We start from the raw sequence: 25,012 nt of genomic DNA, 5'->3' as shown, positions 1-25,012 counted from the left end.
AGAGCAGCGTCAACTCACCATCAGTACGACCAAGAATATTACTTTCCTGGAGCGGATCCTGTGTTCTGCCTTTCACCCTTGACAATGGAATGGATCCCAGCCTGCGACCCAAAACAACGACGTCGTAAAAGAGGCAAACGAAGCGGTCTTCTGGTCAGGCTCCAGAGACGGGCACATCGCGTGCCACTCCCTAGCATACTACTCGCCAATGTCCAGTCTCTTGACAACAAGGTTGATGAAATCCGAGCAAGGGTAGCATTCCAGAGGGACATCAGGGACTGTAACATTCTTTGCTTCACGGAAACATGGCTCACTCGAGAGACGCTATCGGAATCGGTGCAGCCAGCTGGTTTCTCCACTCATCGCGCCGACAGAAACAAACATCTTTCTGGTAAGAAGAGGGGCGGGGACATATGCTTTATGGTTAACAAGACGTGGTGTGGTCACAACAACATACAGGAACTCAAGTCCTTCTGTTCACCTGATTTAGAATTCCTCACAACCAAATGTCGACCGCATTATCTACCAAGGGAATTCTCTTCGATTATAATCACAGCCGTATTTATTCCCCCCCAAGCAGACACATCGATGGCTCTGAACGAACTTTATTTGACTCTTTGCAAACTGGAATCCATATATCCTGAGGCTGCATTCATTGTAGCTGGGGATTTTAACAAGGCTAATCTGAAAACATGACTCCCTAAATTGTATCAGCATATCGATTGCGCAACCAGGGCTGGTAAAACCTTGGATCATTGCTATTCTAATTTCCGCGATGCATATGAGGCCCTCCCCCGCTCTCCTTTTGGAAAAGCTGACCACGACTCCATTTTATTGCTTCCTGCCTACAGACAGAAGCTAAAACAAGAAGCTCCCACGCTGAGGTCTGTTCAACGCTGGTCCAACCAATCTGATTCCACGCTCCAAGACTGATTCCATCATGTGGACTGGGATATGTTTCGTATTGCGTCAAACAACAACATTGATGAATACGCTGATTCGGTGTGCGAGTTCATTAGAACGTGCGTTGAAGATGTCGTTCCCATAGCAATGATTAAAACATTCCCAAACCAGAAACCGTGGATTGATGGCAGCATTCATGTGAAACTGAAAGCGCGAACCACTGCTTTTAATCAGGGCAAGGTGACCGGAAACATGACCGAATACAATGTAGCTATTTCCTCCGCAAGTCAATCAAACAAGCTAAGCGTCAGTATAGAGACAAAGTAGAATCGCAATTCAACGGCTCAGACACAAGAGGTATGTGGCAGGGTCTACAGTCAATCACGGATTACAAAAAGAAAACCAGCCCAGTCACGGACCAGGATGCCTTGCTCCCAGGCAGACTAAATAACTTTTTTGCCCGCTTTGAGGACAATACAGTGCCGCTGACACGGCCCGCAACCAAAACATGCGGACTCTCCTTCACTGCAGCCGAGGTGAGTAAAACATTTAAACGTGTTAACCCTCGCAAGGCTGCAGGCCCAGACGGCATCCCCAGCCGCGCCCTCAGAGCATGTGCAGACCAGATGGCTGGTGTGTTTACAGACATATTCAATCGATCCCTATCCCAGTCTGCTGTTCCAACATTCTTCAAGAGGGCTACCAGTGTTCCTGTTCCCAAGAAAGCTAAGGTAACTGAGCTAAACGACTACCGCCCCGTAGCACTCACCTCCGTCATCATGAAGTGCTTTGAGAGACTAGTCAAGGACCATATCACCTCCACCATACCTGACACCCTAGACCCACTCCAATTTGCTTACCGCCCAAATAGGTCCACAGACGATGCAATCTCAACCACACTGCACACTGCCCTAACCCATCTGGACAAGAGGAATACCTATGTGAGAATGCTGTTCATTGACTACAGCTCAGCATTTAACACCATAGTACCCTCCAAGCTCGTCATCAAGCTCGAGACCCTGGGTCTCGACCCCGCCCTGTGCAACTGGGTACTGGACTTTCTGACGGGCTGCCCCCAGGTGGTGAGGGTAGGTAACAACATCTCCACCCCACTGATCCTCAACACTGGGGCCCCACAAGGGTGCGTTCTGAGCCCTCTCCTGTACTCCCTGTTCACCCACGACTGCGTGGCCACGCACGCCTCCAACTCAATCATCAAGTTTGCGGACGACACAACAGTGGTAGGCTTGATTACCAAGAACGACGAGACGGCCTACAGGGAGGAGGTGAGGGCCCTCGGAGTGTGGTGTCAGGAAAATAACCTCACACTCAACGTCAACAAAACTAAGGAGATGATTGTGGACTTCAGGAAACAGCAGAGGGAACACCCTCCTATCCACATCGATGGAACAGTAGTGGAGAGGGTAGTAAGTTTTAAGTTCCTCGGCGTACACATCACAGACAAACTGAATTGGTCCACCCACACAGACAGCATTGTGAAGAAGGCGCAGCAGCGCCTCTTCAACCTCAGGAGGCTGAAGAAATTCGGCTTGTCACCAAAAGCACTCACAAACTTCTACAGATGCACAATCGAGAGCATCCTGGCGGGCTGTATCACCGCCTGGTACGGCCACTGCTACGCCCACAACCGTATGGCTCTCCAGAGGGTAGTGAGGTCTGCACAACGCATCACCGGGGGCAAACTACCTGCCCTCCAGGGGACCTACACCACCCGATGTCACAGGAGGCCATAAAGATCATCAAGGACAACAACCACCCGAGCCACTGCCTGTTCACCCCGCTATCATCCAGAAGGCGAGGTCAGTACAGGTTCATCAAAGCTGGGACCGAGAGACTGAAAAACAGCTTCTATCTCAAGGCCATCAGACTGTTAAACAGCCACCACTAACATTGAGTGGCTGCTGCCAACACACTGACTCAACTCCAGCCACTTTAATAATGGGAATTGATGTAAAATATATCACTAGCCACTTTAAACAATGCTACTTTGTTTACATGTTTACATACCCTACATTATTTATCTCATATGTATACGTATATACTGTACTCTATATCATCTACTGCATCTTTATGTAATACATGTATCACTAGCCACTTTGAACTATGCCACTTTGTTTACATACTCATCTCATATGTATATACTGTACTCGATACCATCTACTGCATCTTGACAATGCCGCTCTGTACAATCACTCATTCATATATCTTTATGTACATATTCTTTATCCCTTTACACTTGTGTATATAAGGTAGTAGTTTTGGAATTGTTAGCTAGATTACTCGTTGGTTATTACTGCATTTCGCTACACTCGCATTAACATCTGCTAACCATGTGTATGTGACAAATAAAAATTTGATTTGATTATTTATGACTGTCATAAACCTACCCCCCAGGCCAATGTCATGACAACTGCATATCAGTGAGTCTGTGTACTTGCAGGCTCCTCCTGTGCCCCAGCTGACCCAGGCAGGGATAAGGGTGTCGGGGAGGGGAACAGGCCCAACAGGCCTCAGTGGGTCCTGGAGGTGGTATGGTTAATGATCTGTCTTCTCTGCTCTCCCCTCCACTGGGTGACCTTAACCCCTCGCCTACCACCCTCCGCTCAAACACTGGAACACCAAGCCTCAGTGACCAATGAGGGTCCTCCACTTCACCCAGTGGTGAGGGGATGAGTGAGGGGGCGAGGTGGTCGGACTTTGGACGCTTTCAGCTCTGTGGACAGATAATGAGTCACAAAGGGACCATAGTACAGTGGTTCTAATGACATATGAGGGGATTCAAACACATTCCCAAGCACTAAGTCAGATTCCTTTTAAGACACCCATTTAGTAAGATATATGTATCTAAACCTATGACTGATGATCACAGGTCTTGTAATTGAAGTAGTTTCATGTCATTAGCTGTCTGCTATTTATCATGCTGTTTCATTAGTGAATGGTTTCCACTCTCCACTGAGGGAGTCAGCGTTGGTGCTCACCTGGAGCACAGTGTGTGTGTGTGTGTGTGTGTGTGTGTGTGTGTGTGTGTGTGTGTGTGTGTGTGTGTGTGTGTGTGTGTGTGTGTGTGTGTGTGTGTGTGTGTGTGTGTGTGTGTGTGTGTGTGTGTGTGTGTGTGTGTGTGTGTGTGTGAGAGAAACAGATGTGTCAGTGTGCGTACGTCAAGTGGGAGTGGAGTATGTGACTGGTACGTGCGTCAGGTGTGTGCAGTGTGTGTGTACACAGGCTTCTCTTGGACCTGTCCAGTGAGAGGTGCCTGCCTGCTTGTCCAGGCGAGGCTAAGGGGAATTGAACCACAGTGTGTTAATCTGCACCGTTTGCCTCTAATCCCCCTGGGAGCAGACATTCCTTCTCATAATGAACATGCTAAGTCCCTCCCTGCCTGCATACTGTATAACAAGAATGGGGAGAAAACTGAGAGCCTATATTATAAACTGGGTGGTTCGAGCTCTGAATGCTGATTGGCTGTATACCACGGGTATGACAAAACTTGTATTTTTACTGTTCTAATTACGTTGGTAACCAGTTTTATCATAGCAATAAGGCACGTCAGGCGTTTGTGATATATGGCCAATATACCACGGCTAAGGGCTATATTCAGGCACTCCGCATTGCATCGTGCATAAGAACAGCCCTTAGCCGTGGTATATTGGCCATATACCACACGCCCTCGTGCATTATTGCTTAAATATCACCTGTGTTTACAGAATCATATTTAGTCAATTAATTATAGGCCCAGTACTGTAACGAGACAGGCCAGGAGCCACGTGATCTGACTAGGAAAAAATCTGGGCCTTGGGTATAACTTTTATCTTGGGCTACCAGTTTTTCCTGGTTAGGGAAAATTCTGGCCCTTTGTATCAGTAATGAACCCCATATGGATGTCAGTTCCTGGTTGTTTCTGTGGAGGCGTGCAGCACGGGCATTTCTCACTGTAGTAAACAGAACAAGAAACTGTCAAACCTGTTGTCTGGCATTCTGTCAAGCATAGCCTCATCCAGATATTCTTGTTTCTGAACAAATATGTGGGAGCCTGGCTGCTACTATATCTTCATAAACTGTCACTTTCAGGATATAATGTACATCCCTCTCTGACAGCGTCTTCACAGCAAAACCTGCTATCTGTTTTTCTATGCAAAACTTAATGCGGGCCTAGATAGAGTGCTGTGTGTTGTTGTCAGCTAAGAGGTTACATGAAGACAGAATTCAGGTTTCCCAGAGTGCATTGACTGCTCTCCCTTAGGACAGCAGCAACCCAGACAGGCTAGTCAGGGCAGGCTCTCCATTGATAAAACTGGGCAGAGGCAAGGAACACAGGGACCTCCTTTCACACTGTCCTGCCACAGCAGCCAAGTTCATACAAAGACAGGCTGCCACCAACAGTGGGTCATCTAATTATGGAATTTGATCCTGTTTAGTGACAAGCGGTGAACAAGCGAGAGCCATGAGGCTTAAGCAGCAGCCCCACAACTGTACAACTCTGGTAGGTAAAGCCGTGGAGACATTGGTGTTGGTGCCCAGGGGGCAGATTTACTGGACTGGACCATTCACCTCAATCTCCCCAGCCTTTTGTGGGTGACATGCTGTCTTTGTGTGGGCCAAGCTACATCAGTTCAATGGCAAGTGAATAGATGCTTAGACTTATTGTCATGCATCCACCTCTTAAATCCCCTTGATCTTGTTATGAAGGAATTGTTTTGGGAGTCTCTTTGCAGAGGAGTTGTGAAGGAATTTGAGTTGCCTTGTAAATAAAACCATAGACTTTTGTTTTTAACCAGTTGTCAAGCCAGTATTGCGTCCTTTTCTGTGCAACGGTGCATCTTTCGACCCTGTATTTACTTTGCACTGACCCTTCTGTCTGCTCTCCAGAGCAGTGCTGCAGTGGGCAAGGAGAAGGCAGAAGTGGAGGCAGCCAAGGGGGCAGTGGAGGGCCAGGCGGGACGTCTTAGCCAGGAGGCCGAGAAGCTGAGAAAGCGGGCACAAGAGCTGGAGAACGAAGTGGCCAAACTCAACCGCATCATCGATGATGCCAAGCTACAGGAGAGCAAGCTGGGGGACAGAGTCGGCCGGCTTGAGGTGAGGAATAGAGAAACCCAAACTTTTAGAATTTGTATAATCAATCAGATGTTGACTGTATTATAGTGCATAAAACATTTACTGGCATGGACAAATAATGAATGGAGTTCAGAGATTTTGGTGGGAATGCAGGTATAAAATGTATTGCCAAACACTTGCTCTGTCTACCCTATACCCTTGGATTAAAAATAAACACGCATGGCTCTAGATTACACCTATCTAAACATACTTTACATTATTTGCGAGATTGTTTGCGAGATCAGACATAATATCACTATAATCTAGAGTGTTCATTTTCAGATGTGGCTTTCATTCCAGTGCATGTAATTTGTTAACATTTCAACTGTATTAAATTCTTTCTTTCTTAGCTTTAGTGTTATTATCGATGCAACGGAAAGACAATGTATTCCATTCAGCCCATTTCAGAAGTTACCGGAGTGTGTTTGACAGGTCATTACAAACATTTCTGCGGTCGTAACGTTAACCAATAAAACAAATAGGCACAAGCAAAGTATAAAAGAGTCGTAGGAGTAAAATGAAAGCAATCAATCCAGCAAGATTTAAGTTACAGGTGGATTTTGCGTTCCTCTACCACAGGAAATAGATGGCTGAAAAAGACAGATCCTCGGGTGTAACATGAGCTGCTAGTTATATAAAGGAGAGCCACTGTAAACTGCACAGGAGTGTCAATCAGATTGACAGCAATAAAACTTCACATTGAAGACCAGATCTGTTACCTATTGTCTAATGCTGGTGTATGTTAATGTGTATGTGTGAGCTCACAGAGAGAGAAGAGGCAGCTGGAAGAGTCTTTGGAAGAAATCAAGGAGCAGGAGGAGGAGATGTCACGTGCCAACCGTGCTCTGACCACGCGGTTAGAGGATGTACAGGTAAGATTGACCAGGCTCTGACCACGCGGTTAGAGGATGTACAGGTAAGATTGACCATGCTTTGACCACGCGGTTAGAGGATGTACAGGTAAGATTGACCATGCTTTGACCACATGGTTAGAGGATGTACAGGTAAGATTGACCAGGCTTTGACCACATGGTTAGAGGATGTACAGGTAAGATTGACCAGGCTTTGACCACATGGTTAGAGGATGTACAGGTAAGATTGACCATGCTTTGACCACATGGTTAGAGGATGTACAGGTAAGATTGACCATGCTTTGACCACATGGTTAGAGCATGTACAGGTAAGATTGACCATGCTTTGACCACATGGTTAGAGGATGTACAGGTAAGATTGACCATGCTTTGACCACATGGTTAGAGGATGTACAGGTAAGATTGACCAGGCTTTGACCACATGGTTAGAGGATGTACAGGTAAGATTGACCAGGCTTTGACCACATGGTTAGAGGATGTACAGGTAAGATTGACCAGGCTTTGACCACATGGTTAGAGGATGTACAGGTAAGATTGACCAGGCTCTGACCACGCGGTTAGAGGATGTACAGGTAGGATTGACCAGGCTCTGACCACGCGGTTAGAGGATGTACAGGTAAGATTGACCAGGCTTTGACCACATGGTTAGAGGATGTACAGGTAAGATTGACCAGGCTTTGACCACATGGTTAGAGGATGTACAGGTAAGATTGACCAGGCTTTGACCACATGGTTAGAGGATGTACAGGTAAGATTGACCAGGCTTTGACCACATGGTTAGAGGATGTACAGCTAAGATTGACCAGGCTTTGACCACACGGTTAGAGGATGTACAGGTAAGATTGACCAGGCTTTGACCACATGGTTAGAGGATGTACAGGTAAGATTGACCAGGCTTTGACCACATGGTTAGAGGATGTACAGGTAAGATTGACCAGGCTTTGACCACGCGGTTAGAGGATGTACAGGTAAGATTGACCAGGCTTTGACCACATGGTTAGAGGATGTACAGGTAAGATTGACCAGGCTTTAACTACAAGCTCGGGAGCATTTAATGGTGAGAATAATGAAGCATAAGTGCTGGTCCTCCTTACCATTCTGACCCATCTTTCTAAACTCTTTCTGTTACAGAGGAACTTGACCAAGCTGAACCATGACCACAGAGAACTGGAGGAGAGGCTGAAGGAGGAGAGGAGTCAAAAAGAACAGTTCAAGAACACTAAGAATGAGATAGAGGACGAGAGGAGTCTGCTGGACCGCACAGTGGAGAAACTACAGAGGGAGGTGAGTGGACCAACTAAAGGCCTTCGGACATCCTTGCTTTAGTCAATCAAATATCACACCACAGGCATGTGTCAGTGTGTGCATGCATGTCTGTTTGTTAGCAAGGCTAACTCTACCTTCTCCCTGTAGATGAGTGAGATCGTGGAGGCCTCTCAGTCGTCCACCCAGGAGCTGCAGGAGCAGATAAATGTGTACAAGGAGAAGAACCGTCGGGAGATGGCTGAGCTTCAGAGACAGCTGAGGGAACGGGGTGTGGAGCTGGACAAGTCCTGTCTGGCTGCTAAGTCCCTGCAGGAGGAGGTGGGTTGGCCAGTGCTCCCCATGATAATGGAGGATGACCCATTGTCCTGACTCAGTGTGTTGTAAACCCCAACTCAGGGTTTATACAGTGAGGTCATGACTTTGGAATGTGTGTCCTCTCCCCTCTTATACTTCCCCTTTGCCTTGAACTGGACCGGAAGGTCACAGCTGTAGAGATGCCTGGTGGCCTGGTGGTATTACAGGGTTAAATAGGTTAGATAATGTATCTTTTCATAGATATCTGTGGTTTAGCATGAAGAGTTGGAGCTCTGGAGGGTGGGAAGAGAAATCTAAATCATTGTTTTTCTATGGGTGAAGCATCAGAATGTTTCAGCGACGTAGAACTTCAGACAATAGGATGCATTTATGAACCTCTTTTAATTGAACAAAATATTAAAGTATTAGCTGTGACTTTATCTTACATCACATCCATTGTTCTCATACTCATACTGTTCAGGGAAGTCAGGAACCAATACACGCAGTCAGTCAGGAAAGCTAAGGCCAGCTTCTTCAGGCAGAAGTTTGCATCCTGTAGCTCCAACTCCAAAAAGTTCTGGGACACTGTGAAGTCCATGGAGAACAAGAGCACCTCCTCCCAGCTGCCCACTGCACTGAGGCTAGGTAACACGGTCACCACCGATAAATCCATGATTATCGAAAACTTCAACAAGCATTTCTCAACGGCTGGCCATGCCTTCCGCCTGGCTACTCCAACATCGGCCAACAGCTCCGCCCCCACCACAGCTTCTCGCCCAAGCCCTTCCAGGTTCTCCTTTACCCAAATCCAGATAGCAGATGTTCTGAAAGAGCTGCAAAACCTGGACCCGTACAAATCAGCTGGGCTTGACAATCTGGACCCTCTATTTCTGAAACTATCCGCCGCCATTGTCGCAACCCCTATTACCAGCCTGTTCAACCTCTCTCTCATATCGTCTGAGATCCCCAAAGATTGGAAGGCTGCCGCAGTCATCCCCCTCTTCAAAGGGGGAGACACCCTGGACCCAAACTGTTACAGACCTATATCCATCCTGCCCTGCCTATCTAAGGTCTTCGAAAGCCAAGTCAACAAACAGGTCACTGACCATCTCGAATCCCACCGTACCTTCTCCGCTGTGCAATCTGGTTTCCGAGCCGGTCACGGGTGCACCTCAGCCACACTCAAGGTACTAAACGATATCATAACCGCCATCGATAAAAGACAGTACTGTGCAGCCGTCTTCATCGACCTTGCCAAGGCTTTCGACTCTGTCAATCACCATATTCTTATCGGCAGACTCAGTAGCCTCGGTTTTTCGGATGACTGCCTTGCCTGGTTCACCAATTACTTTGCAGACAGAGTTCAGTGTGTCAAATCGGAGGGCATGCTGTCCGGTCCTCTGGCAGTCTCTATGGGGGTGCCACAGGGTTCAATTCTCGGGCCGACTCTTTTCTCTGTATATATCAATGATGTTGCTCTTGCTGCGGGCGATTCCCTGATCCACCTCTACGCAGATGACACCATTCTATATACTTCCGGCCCGTCCTTGGACACTGTGCTATCTAACCTCCAAACGAGCTTCAATGCCATACAACACTCCTTCCGTGGCCTCCAACTGCTCTTAAACGCTAGTAAAACCAAATGCATGCTTTTCAACCGATCGCTGCCTGCACCCGCATGCCCGACGAGCATCACCACCCTGGATGGTTCCGACCTTGAATATGTGGACACCTATAAGTACCTAGGTGTCTGGCTAGACTGTAAACTCTCCTTCCAGACTCATATCAAACATCTCCAATCGAAAATCAAATCAAGAGTCGGCTTTCTATTCCGCAACAAAGCCTCCTTCACTCACGCCGCCAAACTTACCCTAGTAAAACTGACTATCCTACCGATCCTCGACTTCGGCGATGTCATCTACAAAATTGCCTCCAACACTCTACTCAGCAAACTGGATGCAGTTTATCACGGTGCCATCCGTTTTGTCACTAAAGCACCTTATACCACCCACCACTGCGACTTGTATGCTGTAGTCGGCTGGCCCTCGCTACATATTCGTCGCCAGACCCACTGGCTCCAGGTCATCTACAAGTCCATGCTAGGTAAAGCTCCGCCTTATCTCAGTTCACTGGTCACGATGGCAACACCCATCCGTAGCACGCGCTCCAGCAGGTGTATCTCACTGATCATCCCTAAAGCCAACACCTCATTTGGCCGCCTTTCGTTCCAGTACTCTGCTGCCTGTGACTGGAACGAATTGCAAAAATCCCTGAAGTTGGAGACTTTTATCTCCCTCACCAACTTCAAACATGTGCTATCTGAGCAGCTAACCGATCGCTGCAGCTGTACATAGTCTATTGGTAAATAACCCACCCATTTTCACCTACCTCATCCCCACACTGTTTTTATTTATTTACTTTTCTGCTCTTTTGCACACCAGTATCTCTACCTGTACATGACCATCTGATCATTTATCACTCCAGTGCTAATCTGCAAGGTTGTAATTATTCGCCTACCTCCTCATGCCTTTTGCACACAATGTATATAGACTCGCCTTTTTTGTACTGTGTTATTGATTTGTTAATTGTTTACTCCATGTGTAACTCTGTGTTGTCTGCTCACACTGCTAAGCTTTATCTTGGCCAGGTCGCAGTTGCAAATGAGAACTTGTTCTCAACTAGCCTACCTGGTTAAATAAAGGTGAAATAAAAATAAAACATTAAAGGAGTTGTAGCTATGTAGGCTTATGACATTTGGAGTGAGCCTCTGTAAAGTTCTTCATGGCATTATTCCTCAATTGAGGAACTCTACTGCTAATGTTTTTATAATTAATATGGTTCATTTTCACAATCTAGCTCTAACCCCTTAGTAGCTGTGGTCTGCCCCACATAACGTTGTTATATCCCAGGGCCACTGCTCATTGGGTGTGGTTTGACCTACTAAACACATTGGAATGTTTTTGTTGAATATGGGATAAGCATTGCTTATTTGATCTAATAATGTCCTCCCTCATTGTGTATCTGAGTTACTAACCCCTTGCAGAATGTCATTAAAGAAAACCTATTTCCTACAGCAGGTTAAAGACAGGTGGCCAGACTCAGTCCAACACAGTCCAAACTCCATTGGAATTGTGTTCACTTTTTCCATGGAAATGTGTCAGTTTTACAGAAGAGAGATGCCTTGCTGCTAAGGGTTCATCTCTGTGTTGTAGTCTACCCAGTGTAATGTATATGCACAGATGGGATATGCTGATGTATCTTTGTCCAGCTGGTCTACAGGAAGAGGGGGATGTTGTGTCTTAATTGTGAGAGCTGGAATGACAGACCACACATCCTCCTCTCCTCCCCGCTGATCCATTCACTCCTCTAAGGCCTGGTGATGAGGTCACTGTTTGATCTGCTTCAGATCTCCAGTCTTTCCCAACCCCCACATATATCTTATAAGCATGCCTATTAAGACCTGCTAAAGACAACTGTATTTTCTTCTTTCATCTTCTTCACTCACCAGGCTAGTGTTTGCGAAAGTTTCCCTTAAGTCACTATTGTTAAAGGAACAGATGGCATATTGTGGCCACTGCTAAAATTGCATTGCTAAAGCGGACATGACAGGTATGGATGTTACTGTAACAGTATGACAGGTGTGGTTTATTTGTTCGCTGTGGCGTACTGCTAAATGAGTAGGAGCCATTCACAAAAGCTGTTGTTCATTCCCATTCTGTTTTAAAAGTATGTGTGGTGTGTGTCCTGCAGCTGAGCCACGTGGAAGAAGATCTGAGGCAGTGTAAGAGGGAAAGAGATGATGCGGTCCTCAAGGAGAAGGTCCTGGATCAGAAAGTCTACCACCTGGAGGTGGAGGCAGAGACCAAAGCCCACTCCAAGGATGACAAAATCCGACAGGTCAAACTCATGGAGGTATGGAGGAATATCTTAGTTATTAATTTCACATTGTCTCTAAATTATATACTTTATACATGTGTTCATGGAGACTTTCTTCTGCCATTTAAAGTGTCAGCCTTTTTGTGCTGTATTAATTGGTTATCTTTGAGTCTTCAGTCTATGCTAGTCCTTCCATTTCATCTCTGTTTGTACTCCAGTCCTGAGGAAGGAACAGTTCCCAGTTAGCACATAATGTTCTGAGAACCATGTTTCTCAGAGCTTGATGAGAGCAGGGTTGTCCTATGGTTATTTTGCATACAACCTTCCCACAACTTTCTGGGAATGGTGCAGGATAGTTGCTTGATTTTAGAACATTCTTAGCACATTTAAATCAAATCAAATCAAATTTTATTTGTCACATACACATGGTTAGCAGATGTTAATGCGAGTGTAGCGAAATGCTTGTGCTTCTAGTTCCGACAATGCAGTAATAACCAACAAGTAATCTTAGGAAACATTCTGTTTTAAATAAATTAAATACCAAGAAAAGTATGTTAAGTTCCTTAAATGGAATTGTTAGTTATTTTTTGTAAAGTTAAAACATGGTTACATTTATTAAAAATTCTCGTAATGTTCTAGGAACTTTCTCCAACTGATTTGATATTGGGCATGTTCTCAAATAGTTCAGAGAACGTTAAGAAACAACGTTGTTCTGTGGGTATTTCAGTACTTGCTGATTGGGCTAATTCCATTGATAGAGAACAGAAGATTATTGAAGTTTTTGAGAGATAAGCAGCATGTTATTATGCACATCTGATTAAAATAGTATGCACGTGTTCAGTATGTGATATTGGAAATATGGATCTGATTGAAAGCGCATAGCTTAATTGGCAGGCCCTCATTGGTTGTTGGCCAGGTTATTCAAGTGTGCTACCTTTGAGCTGGAGCAGATGGACTCAGCTTGGAACCGGCTATGTTGTATCCGCTGTCATGTTGGAAATAACTGTTTCTATTATGTTAATGCTTTATGCTCTCTAGTTTCTCTTTGCAATATCTAAAAAGGACCTACTTCCTTCAACAATTTATTGTTTCGAATCTCACTGATGCCGTGTCACAATAAAATAGGACAGAAAAATTAATTTAGACAGTAATATCTGTGCTTGGAGATAAAGGGTTAAAGCAAAATAAGATAGCAGTATTATTAAAAGTGTTATTAAACGATTCAGTGAATATTTTAATGAAATTATTCAAAAACCTCCAAATAACCTAGAGATTCTTTTCTCAGACCATTAATAAAACCTCTTAGGAAAGCATTCAAGGAACCAGAGTAAAACATTCTCAGACCGTTAATAAAACCTCCTAGGAAAGCATTCAAGGAACCAGAGTAAACATTCTCAGACCGTTAATAAAACCTCCTAGGAAAGCATTCAAGGAACCAGAGTAAACATTCTCAGACCGTTAATAAAACCTCCTCGGAAAGCATTCAAGGAACCAGAGTAAAACATTCTCAGACCGTTAATAAAACCTCCTAGGAAAGCATTCAAGGAACCAGAGTAAACATTCTCAGACCGTTAATAAAACCTCCTCGGAAAGCATTCAAGGAACCAGAGTAAAACATTCTCAGACCGTTAATAAAACCTCCTAGGAAAGCATTCAAGGAACCAGAGTAAAACATTCTCAGACCGTTAATAAAACCTCCTAGGAAAGCATTCAAGGAACCAGAGTAAAACATTTTCAGGAACTCCTTGCAACCAAAAAAATGCACGTTCCCAGAACAGGCAACATTTTTAATTCTGTTCTCAGAATTTTTTTTATTTTTAAAGTTTTGTTTTACCGGTCAGGAAACGTATGGCTTTGTTCCCATAGCCAATGTGAAATCAAAAACATACAATCCCACAACTTCCAAGGAAACACATGTGCTAGCTGGGTTCTTACCTGAGTTTGTTATAGACAGAAGTCATGTGTACTCTGCTGTTGACTGTGGTGTGATGGCAAAACACTGCAGAAGGAAATCTAAAGCTGTCATTCAGAAAAGCAACCCCATGTTTACAGCAAGGTCAAATAATAATGTCATTGTTATTACCATTGTCAATGTTGATGCTGTGTACTGCAGGACAGGATCAATCAGCTGGAGCTGGATCTGGATGAGGAAAAGCAAAGTGGAGACCTGCTGATTGTCAGGTTAGACCGAGGAAGAGAACAGGTGAGTCTATTATCACTATGACTGACCACTCGAACTGACCTCCAGTCAGTGGGGCATTCTAACATTCATTAACCGTGGTTCACCAAGGTCATTCACCAATTTGTCTCTTGACTCTCCTGTGACCGGGAGTCACACTCTTAAACTCCATTAACTTCATTATCATCTGCAAAAGACAGAAAGCATTTCAAGTACAGTCTTTCCAGAGCAGCTTGGCATAATGTGACATCTAAGCTTACATCCCGTATCAGTTCTTTGTGCTTGTCTGCCATCCCCTCCCGCCATTGACAGCTCAAATACCCACACACACAGACCTACACACCGAGCCATTCTTCATTGCGTGTGTGTGTGTGGCCCCCCCCCGTATGGAACAGCCGCCCAAAAATCCCACTATCCCAGTTAATTTGTGTTCTAGAGAGAGCAGAGTGATTATTGCCATGTAAGAGGATCTTGCATAATCGTTCAGTTTGGCAGGCTGCCTGCTCGGTGTAAAAGCGCCAATCCAATTTTCATGCATCAGTCACAAAAGACCCCTTTTAATGCACCACCTCAGCCAAAATGTGCACACTGCCAAATGTATCGAGTTTATGGCTATGGAGTTCACTTCGCTGTGACTAAGGGACAAATCCAGGGACAAATCCATTTATTGTGGCTGATCATAGTTCTCACATCCTGAGGGTGTCAGACCTCAACACTGCAGCTTTCCTTCCCCTCTGATAAACCTGCTGATGTGGCCATTATAAACTCAGATTGAGATCAGAGTACATGCTCCCTGAAGAAAGGGTTGTTGTCAGAAAGGGTTGCTAACTCCGATCAGGAGACTGTTGGTTCGGTGCTTTTTCATGAGGAAGTGACATTATTCCAGATACAATTCATGTACAGGACAAGCTTTTTCCTCTAGGATGTATTTTGTATTATTCAACACGTGCTAAGGGCATTTACCTCCAAGGTTCTGCCCTGTTGCAATACCTCTGCAATTCACTGTGCTCTCATTGATTTACATGCTGCCAGTGCAATCATGATACATTCTTCATGTCTAACAAAGATAGGACTAGTTATTTTACGGTCAGGTCCATTGTCCCGCAGTAGTAAGATTAAAGGGCTAAGTCTGCACAGTCCTCCAACCTTGAAATGGATGGAAATGTAAAGACCTGAACAAAGTATGAGAGGCCTAGAAGGAATGAACAAGTACTTACATTTCCTTAAAGGCAAGAAACTCCTGGCACAGAGAAAAGAGTAGCACTAGACAAAGTGGCATCACCGCAACACTGGGTCAAGGTGAGTTACCAAGGCAACGGTGGCATGGTGTACAGTCATAGTGAAGTGGATGGGGTTAGGATAGGAGGATGTGGTGGTCAGTGGGAGAGGGGGGTGGAGAGAGTGGGGTCTGTATGGCCATGATGGCTGGAAGTGAAGGGGGGCGGGGGCGGCAGGAAGAACACCTGCGCCTCTCCTGGCACCAGGTGCTCTTCTCCTGTCTAAATGAGAGTAATCTCTCCTCCCGCCGTCTCTCACAAAGCAGATTAGTTTCTGCTGTATGTTCCAGTCTGCTGAATCAGCTCCCTCAAGCACTGCACCGGGCACACCAGTTATGTGGCCCATCGCTCATCAGAGCAGCCCACTGTCACACACTAATTGGCATAAAATATCACCCATACTAAGCTCCCCTTGCAAAAAAACGTGTCGATTAGTTGTCTTTTTTCCATCCTCATCTGTATTCCCTGCTCTTGAACTAGTGTCTCTCTCTCTCTCTCTCTCTCTCTCTCTCTCTCTCTCTCTCTCTCTCTCTCTCTCTCTCTCTCTCTCTCAGAGACAGTGAAGTAGTTTGAGTTTGTAATCATAACTAATTAAAGCAAACCAACCAGGAGTCAAAGGTTGTTTATTATTCTTGGTTGCTAATCTTTCACAGAAATAGTCAAGCTTAAAAGCTAACATTTACATTTTTCTCTGTCTGGTTTTTGGAGAGAAGTTCAACTCCCTGAGAAATTGTGGGGCTTAAGTGCATTCCTAGCACTAGCTATGATAGGTTAATCTAAATATAACTGATTTACCACTCTGAGTCTATCTGAATGTACATTACTGAGAGCTGACGTGAGATCAGTTCAAGGGAATGCAACCAAATAAGAATATCCAAAACCCCAATTAGCTACAGGAAGGCTCCTTCCACCTTGAGTAAGACACTACAACAACTGCACACCTACACATACAGGAAGGGTTCTTCCTACCGACACACAAGCAGCCTCTCATAATAATTGTGTTCTCAGAGTGTGTAACCATTGCGATGACAGTCCTCTCCGCTCTGGTTGACAGGTAGAGCAGATGAGGAATGAACTCCTGCAGGAGAGGGCTGGCAGACAGGACCTGGAGTGTGACAAGATGACTCTGGAGAGACAGGTACACACTGCTCTGTTCTGCCCACTCCTTCCTCCCTTCCTGTCTGGGGGGAAACAACAGCAGTCTATCTGTGAAAAGTACATTAGGCTCATACCAAAACATGCACTCATCTAATCCATCTCTGTCTTTTATCTTTCCTTCTCTGTCTCCATCTCTATACTCTTGCTCTGAAAATGGTCTTGTTGACCAAAACATTAGCTAAATAAAGTAGGATTAAGACTGCGTATCAAAGTTGTTTCTCACACTGTTTCTAACAGAACAAGGACCTGAAGAGCAGAATAGCCCATCTGGAGGGCTCCCAGAAGTCTAACAAGGAGGGCCTGGTTAGCCAGCTGGAGAGCCGGATCCAGGAGCTGGAGGAGAGGCTGGAGGGAGAGGAGCGGTATGGTTAAGGTTGGGGTAGGGATGGGTTCCTAGCGAGAGATGGGGTTGGGGTTGTTTTGGGTTCCTAGCGAGAGATGGGGTTGGGGTAGGGATGGGTTCCTAGCGAGAGATGGGGTTGGGGTTGGTTTGGGTTCCTAGCGAGAGATGGGGTTGGGGTAGGGATGGGTTCCTAGCGAGAGATGGGGTTGGGGTAGGGTTGGGTTCCTAGGGAGAGGTGGGGTTGGAGGGAGAAGAGAGGTCCTGCTACAGGGACCAGTGCTGCCTACAGACTCATTACAGAAGCTGTCTGGCTTTCATAGTAATTAGGTCACATTGCACTTAACCTTGGTTCATTGGGTTGGTTAGTTTAGTTTTACATTCTTAGGTCATACTGCACACTATGTGTAGATGTATGCAGTATGTGGCATATGGCCAATTACCTTGTGGTTTCCAGAGCGTTCTATGTACTGCTACAGTATGTGACATGTAGCAGATCGGTAGTCTTACCCATGGTGCTGTGTTTTCTAGGGACCGTGCCAACCTGCAGCTGGTGAACCGGAGGCTGGAGAGGAAGGTGAAGGAGATGATGATGCAAGTTGATGAAGAGCACCACTCACTGCAGGATCAGAAGGACCAGGTCAGGATGCAACATGCACATATATATATATATACACACACACAGTCGTGTTTAAATGACACACACACACACACACACACACACACACACACACACACACACACACACACACACACACACACACACACACACACACACACACACACACACACACACACACACACACACACACAGCTGTGTTAACCCTTGGTGTTCCTCTTGCAGCTGAACCTGCGTCTGAAGGCCCTGAAGAGGCAGATGGACGAGGCGGAGGAGGAGATTGACCGGCTGGAACACGGCAAGAAGAAGCTGCAGAGAGACCTGGATGAACAGCAGGAGGCCAACGAGCAGCTCCAGAGCCAGCTCAAATCCCTGCGTAGCGAGATAAGGTAAAAATGCTAAATACGCATGGCTAACAGAAGACGCTAAGAACATGCTCATTCTGCTTTGGTATTTGTTCACCTAGTTAATTGTAATGCAGCTCTAGCCAGCTGAAGCTAACAGCGTGCACCAAGAGATTCCACAGTGTAAAGCACATGCTTATGAAGTTTCACAGGGGCACGCACATTATGTAAACCTACTGTAAAACATCTGAACATATTCCGTTCCACTGCTCTAGGGTATTACTCACACCTTCCTGAACAATGTAGTCTAACACGAACATAGTCAAATGCAATGTGTGTAGGCTTTAGCCCACTTTCTCTCAAACTGTAACTCTTTCATACTGTGTAAACTACCTCACCCAGCCCTCCACCCAGAATAACACTAGTTTCCCCTCCCTGAAGGCGTAAGACTAACACTGCTCCTCTGGACGACGATGATGAGGATGACATCAGCACGGACGGAGAGACCTACTTCCGCTCTTCATCTGGCTATAAACGCTCCTCTATCAAAGACAACATCATATCAACATTCTCTTTGTGAACCAACACAATGAAGAGAATGTTACTAAAACTACAGAAGGACCAAGTGGACTGACTCCTATTCAGAGAGACCACTTTCAGGTCACAATGTGCTTTTGGAAAACTGGTCAAATTGCATAGTGATGTGTGTTTGCTCTTCCTTTCACAGTACATAGATTGACAGGGAATGGTTAGATAATAGTTATTGATTAATTACAATGTATTGTAAATGATTGACTATAATTTAGCAATAGTTGAATTATCAGCACAATTTCTAAGTTCTAAGTTAATCATTGCACGTGTCTTCTTACATCTTATGAATGATCCAGCAATGAGATGTAAAGGGAATCCAATTATTCACCGTGTAATGCACTGTAAAGGCCAGCATTCTGTAACCTCTTATGCCTTTTTGAAATGTATTAATCCCTCACTAGATTTTATATCCTTAATCAAATATGTCAAGCCGCTTATCAAGTCTGATTGAAACAAATGTAATTTGAAACATTCATTTTTGTATTGTGCATTAGAATATCAATTCAATTTTGTAATGAAGTCAGGCAGAGTGTAAGGTCTTAAATTGATTTGAGTGAAATATTTGCTATTTATTTACTGTTGAATATATGAAGAAATGGCTGAATGAAGGGCAATATGTTCTTAGGGAAATTTGTATGAGGGATTCCTCTTTATACAGATGCTTTTTTATCTAAAAAAGCAACCTGAATAAGGAATAGTAATCCATCCGTAATGTTAGCGTGGTCTACAGAACACATCTCGGTTTTATCACTTCTGTTTTCAGGTTTATGACTCCTGACTTATTGCAGTATTCAACCCTGCCTTTATTAAAATAAGATACAGTAGAACTTTTATAAAGACTGGTTAGATCACCGTTCTCAAATCAAGGTTCTACTGTGTATTTTTAGTTGGGCTTTTCTACTAACTACGGGGACTGCTCTGTTTACTCCTGAGATTATTGTTTAAATCGTCAATTGTCCATTTTGTTTTTGCATTATAGTAATTAACACATTCCTTACTTTTGCTTAAAAGTGATTCATCTCTGTATTTCATAGAAATATGACTTTTACCAGAAACATGTTACAATGTGAGAAGAAGCTATTTATGTTTATGGCATATCCTCCAAGAACTAAACAGTGTTAATATTGGACATACGAGTCAATCTACTGTAAAATGAACAATATTTTTTGTTGTTGAAAACCTGTGTTTGTATTTGCTATGTGGATCTGTGGGGAGCATATTAATATGCTATATGACCATACAGTCAGTACCTGTTATAAGCATCTGTTGTGCCTATCTATTATCTGTTGGAGGGGACTGTCCTCTGTTATGCAAGTTTATATGATGAGGGACTTTCTACAGGTGAGCTGTATTGACAATCGATCTGTTTAGCTACACTGTGATGATTTGCACTGTCTGAGGGATTATTTCTGAAGGCGTCCAAGGCTGTTGCCATATGGAATGAAGAAGAGGCCTTTGGCTGTGTGCCTCCTCCGGGCGTTTTGGAGTGGGGGGGGTTGAGAAGAAATACTGCCGCTACCTCTCTGTATGTACACATCTGTACTTTGCTGAGACTAAAAACCCTGCTAAAATGAAATAAAGTTATCCTTAGTTAATCTCACATGCTTATTGTCTCTGTAAATCATACTGCTGATCACATCTGTCTCTTCTGATCTATTTAGGTACACAAAATAAGCAACTTTGGAGAGTGTTTAGTTGTATGAGGAAGTTGAAAGGATTGACCTCGGTGGTGCGTGAATGCTTTATGATCGTCTCAGTGTGACCTCATTCATCCTACTTATTATTGTATCGTCTGGCCAAAGCAGCTGTGTCAATATCAGCCCCCCATATTTAATATGGAACTCAGTGGGCCAGTATTTTCCTGCTGAAGCCTATTGATCCTGTGTCCAGCACCTGACACCAAAGTACAGCAGGGCAGGTCCTCCAAGGTCTCAGGGGTAAAGGACATGATTTATCCCTTGTGTTAAAGAGATATGCACCCTCCCACCATATGTGGAAACCAGGCTGCATTAGGAGATATGACTTCATTATTTTTTGTAATGTATTTTACAGTTGACTACAGAGGAAGAAAGGGAGTAGAGACAAGGCTTTCTTATCCTCTCAGCAAGGCTGGCAGATCATTGTTCCCAGGTCGTGACCTGCATTTGTCGCCATTCTGTGGAGAACAAACAAATCAACCTTTTAAATGCATGGGGATCATCTCTGGCCCCTCTGTCAGCCCAAGCAGCATACACACTGGGAGTGCACTGCTCGGGGTGGGGCTTTTGTGAGGGCTTTACAAAATGACCATTCTTGAAATTCTTGTCCTGTGCTTGTTTGAACTCATGCAGCAATTGGTGAAAGAGGGAAGTGGGGAGCGGGAAACTGTCATGAGGTAGTAACTTTACAATTACAAAATATTAAGCTGTCGTGGTTGGTGGCAGTGATTTTCTGTTAAAAGTATTGTACCATGATTTCAGACACTTTTTTTTAGTTCAGGTCTCAATAACTTTTAGAATGTTTTAGTTGAGATTGAAGAATATCTTGTTCTTTCAGATAATATTGAACAATGAAAAGAAGTGGTCCGACCAACTATTTATAACTTTCTCAAAACTGTACATGGTACTCTGCTGACCTCTAGCTGTAGAAATGCTAAAGGCACACGTTAGAAGGTACAACATCCGGAATGTTGGCTTTGTTTTGTCTGCTGTAATTTGTGTTCTCACATCCTCTTGATATTATTCTCTAAACTTGTAAAATGCATGCTTGCCTGTTGGTGAGATGGGAAGGAAGCATGACATGGTAAAGATGAATAGGGGCCATTATTATCCACCCATTATTTTAAAGGGGCAAGAAGTACATGAGTATGGAGGGAGGGAAGTCCAGATTTCAGAGAATGTTTCATTTTTCAAATGCCTGAAACAGCTTTTTCCTGCAGTCTTGTCATTTTAATAATGCACATGGATTCTTTAAGAACTTTTATGCCTTAGGAGTTTAGTACAACTACCACTGGGTTATAGTATCATAACCAAATAATTAAAGCAATTTTAGTGTCTTCTAAAGTCTAGAAACCTTGCCAGCAGGCATGACAGCTAAAATAGTTAGACAAGCTACTCTAACTTGATTGATAGCCTGATGGCTTGGTAGTGAGTTATGAAGTTGGGAGATTGGGAACCTATCTAGCTGGCTAGCTAAAGTCAACTTCATAAAATTGCTAGGTGGCTACTATTACAGAGAAACAACACACATTTTTGTTTGATTTATTCATCAATAAAAAATCAATAGGCTACATAGCTTGATCAAACTCATTTCCAGACATACAGTACCAGTCAAAGTTTGAAAACACCTACTCATTCCAGGGTTTTTCCTTAGTTTTACTATTTCTACATTGTAGAATAATAGTGAAGACATCAAAACTATGAAATAACACATATGAAATCATGTAGTAACCAAAAAAGTGTTAAACAAATCCAAATATATTTTAGACTTTTGATTCTTCAAAGTATTGCCGTGTCTCCAGCCAGCTTTACTCACTGGAACCATATGATCACTCGGCTATGCATGCCTCTCCCTAATGTCAATATGCCTTGTCCATTGCTGTTCTGTTTAGTGATTATTGTCTTATTTCATGGCAGGGCCTCTAGCCCTGCTCAATATGCCTTAGCTAACCCTTCAGTTCCACCTCCCACACATGCTGTGACATCACCTGGTTTAAATTATGTTTCTATAGACAATATCTCTCTCATCGTCACTCTATGCCTAGGTTACCTCCACTGTATTCACATCCTAATATACCTTTGTCTGTACATTATGCCTTGAATATATTGCGCCCAGAAACCTGCTCCTTTTACTTTCTGTTCCGAACGGACTAGACGACCAGTTCTTATAGCCTTTAGCCGTACCCTTAACCGACTCCTCCTCTGTTCCTCTGGTGATGTAGAGGTTAATCCAGGCCCAGCAGTGCCTAGCTCCACTCCCATTCCCCAGGCACTCTCATTTGTTGACTTCTGTAACCGTAAAAACCTTGGTATCATGCATGTTAACATTAGAAGCCTCCTCCCCAAGTTTGTTTTATTCATTGCCTTAGCATACTCTGCCAACCCGGATGTCCTACCCGTGTCTGAATCCTGGTTTAGGAAGACCACCAAAACCCATGAAATTTCCATCCCTAACTATAACATTTTCGGTCAAGATAGAACTGCCTAAGGGGGCAGAGATTGCCTGCAGAGTTCTGTCATACTAATCCAGGTCTGTGCCCAAACAATTGGAGCTTCTACTTTTAAAAATCCGCCTTTCCAGAAACAAGTCTCTCACTGTTGCTGCTTGCTATAGACCACCCTCTGTCCCCAGCTGTGTCCTGGACACCATATGTGAATTGATTGCCCCCCATCTATCTTCAGAGCTCGTACTGCTAGGTGACCTGAACTCGGACATGCTTAACACCCCGGCCATCCTACAATCTGAGATAGATGCCCTCAACCTCACACAAATGATCAATGAACCTACCAGGTACAACCCCAAATCCGTAAACATGGGCACCCTCATTAATATCATCCTAACCAACTTGCCCTCCAAATACACCTCTGCTGTCTTGAACCAAAATCTCTCTCTATTATTACTTTGTATTTCAGTCTACTTGGTAAATATTTTCTTAACTCTTATTGAACTGCATTGTTGGTTAAGGGCTTGTAAGTAAGCACTTCACAATAAAGACGACACTTGTATTCGGCGTATGCGACAAATAAAGTTTGATTTGATTTGTATCAATTGCCTTCCAGAAGCAAGACACTAAGATTACAATAAAAACACCTTACCTGACATATAGTACTCATGGGATAGTGAAATATGGCATCTGAGTTTGATACATGACTGTGTTACTTTAATAAGTGATCTGTATAGCATGAAAGGGTGGCCGTACTAGGTGGCTGGTTGCCTGATTGCAGAAGTTAACAAAACCATTTGTTTGTTGTGTGGTTAATGGTTAACTTAAACACGTGGAAATAACACTCATACTATTCAGAGAATTTACTTACTTTACATATTGGCACATCTTTGTTGAAACATATTTTAGTTGAACTTTTCTATGCCTCCACTCATTGCCTATGTATAACATGACCTGTTACACAATTGGTTTTACTATGAGACCAAAGAAAATACACTGGACATTAGTTTAGTTTCTATGTGTCTGTTTCTGTTGAGGGAGGACATAGAGTTGTGACCATATCAATGCCAGGAATGTGATCCCCCATTGTGACATAGAGAAATGTGTTAACTACTTTATGCATTTTTCTCAAGGAAGGTACAGTAGTATATTTATCTTTATTTTCACATTCACTGCAAACTCTGGAAGGATCAGCAACCCCTCTTTGTCAAAACCTCCTCCCATAATGATCAAATATCCCCTGTCACATTTTAAATGAGCAGCCTACCATATCATCAACACATTTCACCCCAAGCCTTAATAAAACACTATCGAAACCTGAATATAAGCAAACATATCTGTTTGCTAATATTCAGGTTTCGATACAACCTTACTGTAATTCAACTCACACATGATTACCCACAAACCATTCAATGTCTATACTGCAGACACTCAATACTGCTACAGAACCAGAAGCAGTCCTGCCTAGCCTGGCTACCTACAGTAATGACCTGCCATGAGAGAGAATATAATGTGTCTCTCGAGCCCAGTTTACACCTTGTGCTAACATGCATCCTTTGTCCTGATCTTGTCCACATTCTGATTGTGCACACATTTTTAAGACAGGTGTAGACGATTAAAGAACGCATTGTGATCTGAATACCGCCTCTGAAGGTAGTCAGGGACCCATTGTATCTGGATATCAGTCAAGTGTAAACAGATCTGGATGGTCAAACCATTTACCACTAGAAAGGGCCTCTTTGAGCAAGTGATGAGTCTTTTGGACGTGAGCATTCTGACAGTCTAATAAATTCATTTCATATATGCTATTGCAAAAATAATAATTGGTTGTGTTTATAAAGGTCTTAGGTAACATTAAAATATGAAAGAAAATGTATTTAAAATAAAACAATTTAATGTAACTGCATACAATAAGTACAAATGAAAAGCCACTTATACACCACAATTCAATACACCACAACAAAGATCATTAATGAATTATTAATTTGTTAAGGGCAGGTCTTCAACAACATTTTTTTACATTTTTTTTCTTCTGACGTA

At 43.8% G+C, this 25,012-nt stretch overlaps 1 protein-coding gene across 1 annotated transcript in view; it reads left to right on the top strand.

The window, feature by feature from the left end:
• LOC135549258 (cingulin-like protein 1) overlaps positions 1-20,426 on the top strand; it is a 38,532-nt gene extending 18,106 nt beyond the window's left edge. Inside the window, exons 9-19 of the mRNA XM_064979287.1 lie at positions 5,791-5,997; positions 6,783-6,887; positions 8,019-8,171; positions 8,301-8,471; positions 12,198-12,359; positions 14,437-14,526; positions 16,834-16,917; positions 17,175-17,299; positions 17,809-17,917; positions 18,122-18,285; positions 18,682-20,426. Coding sequence (XP_064835359.1) covers positions 5,791-5,997; positions 6,783-6,887; positions 8,019-8,171; positions 8,301-8,471; positions 12,198-12,359; positions 14,437-14,526; positions 16,834-16,917; positions 17,175-17,299; positions 17,809-17,917; positions 18,122-18,285; positions 18,682-18,820 — 1,509 coding nt within the window. The 3' untranslated portion in view covers positions 18,821-20,426. The remainder of the gene's footprint in view (positions 1-5,790; positions 5,998-6,782; positions 6,888-8,018; positions 8,172-8,300; positions 8,472-12,197; positions 12,360-14,436; positions 14,527-16,833; positions 16,918-17,174; positions 17,300-17,808; positions 17,918-18,121; positions 18,286-18,681) is intronic.
• The last annotated feature ends 4,586 nt before the right edge of the window (positions 20,427-25,012 follow it).

This window comes from Oncorhynchus masou, chromosome 1, assembly GCF_036934945.1.
Source record: "Oncorhynchus masou masou isolate Uvic2021 chromosome 1, UVic_Omas_1.1, whole genome shotgun sequence".
In the NCBI taxonomy this organism is placed as follows: domain Eukaryota; kingdom Metazoa; phylum Chordata; class Actinopteri; order Salmoniformes; family Salmonidae; genus Oncorhynchus; species Oncorhynchus masou.
The sequence above is the reverse complement of the archived record's forward strand: the minus strand, read 5'-3'. Positions and strand labels throughout refer to the sequence as shown.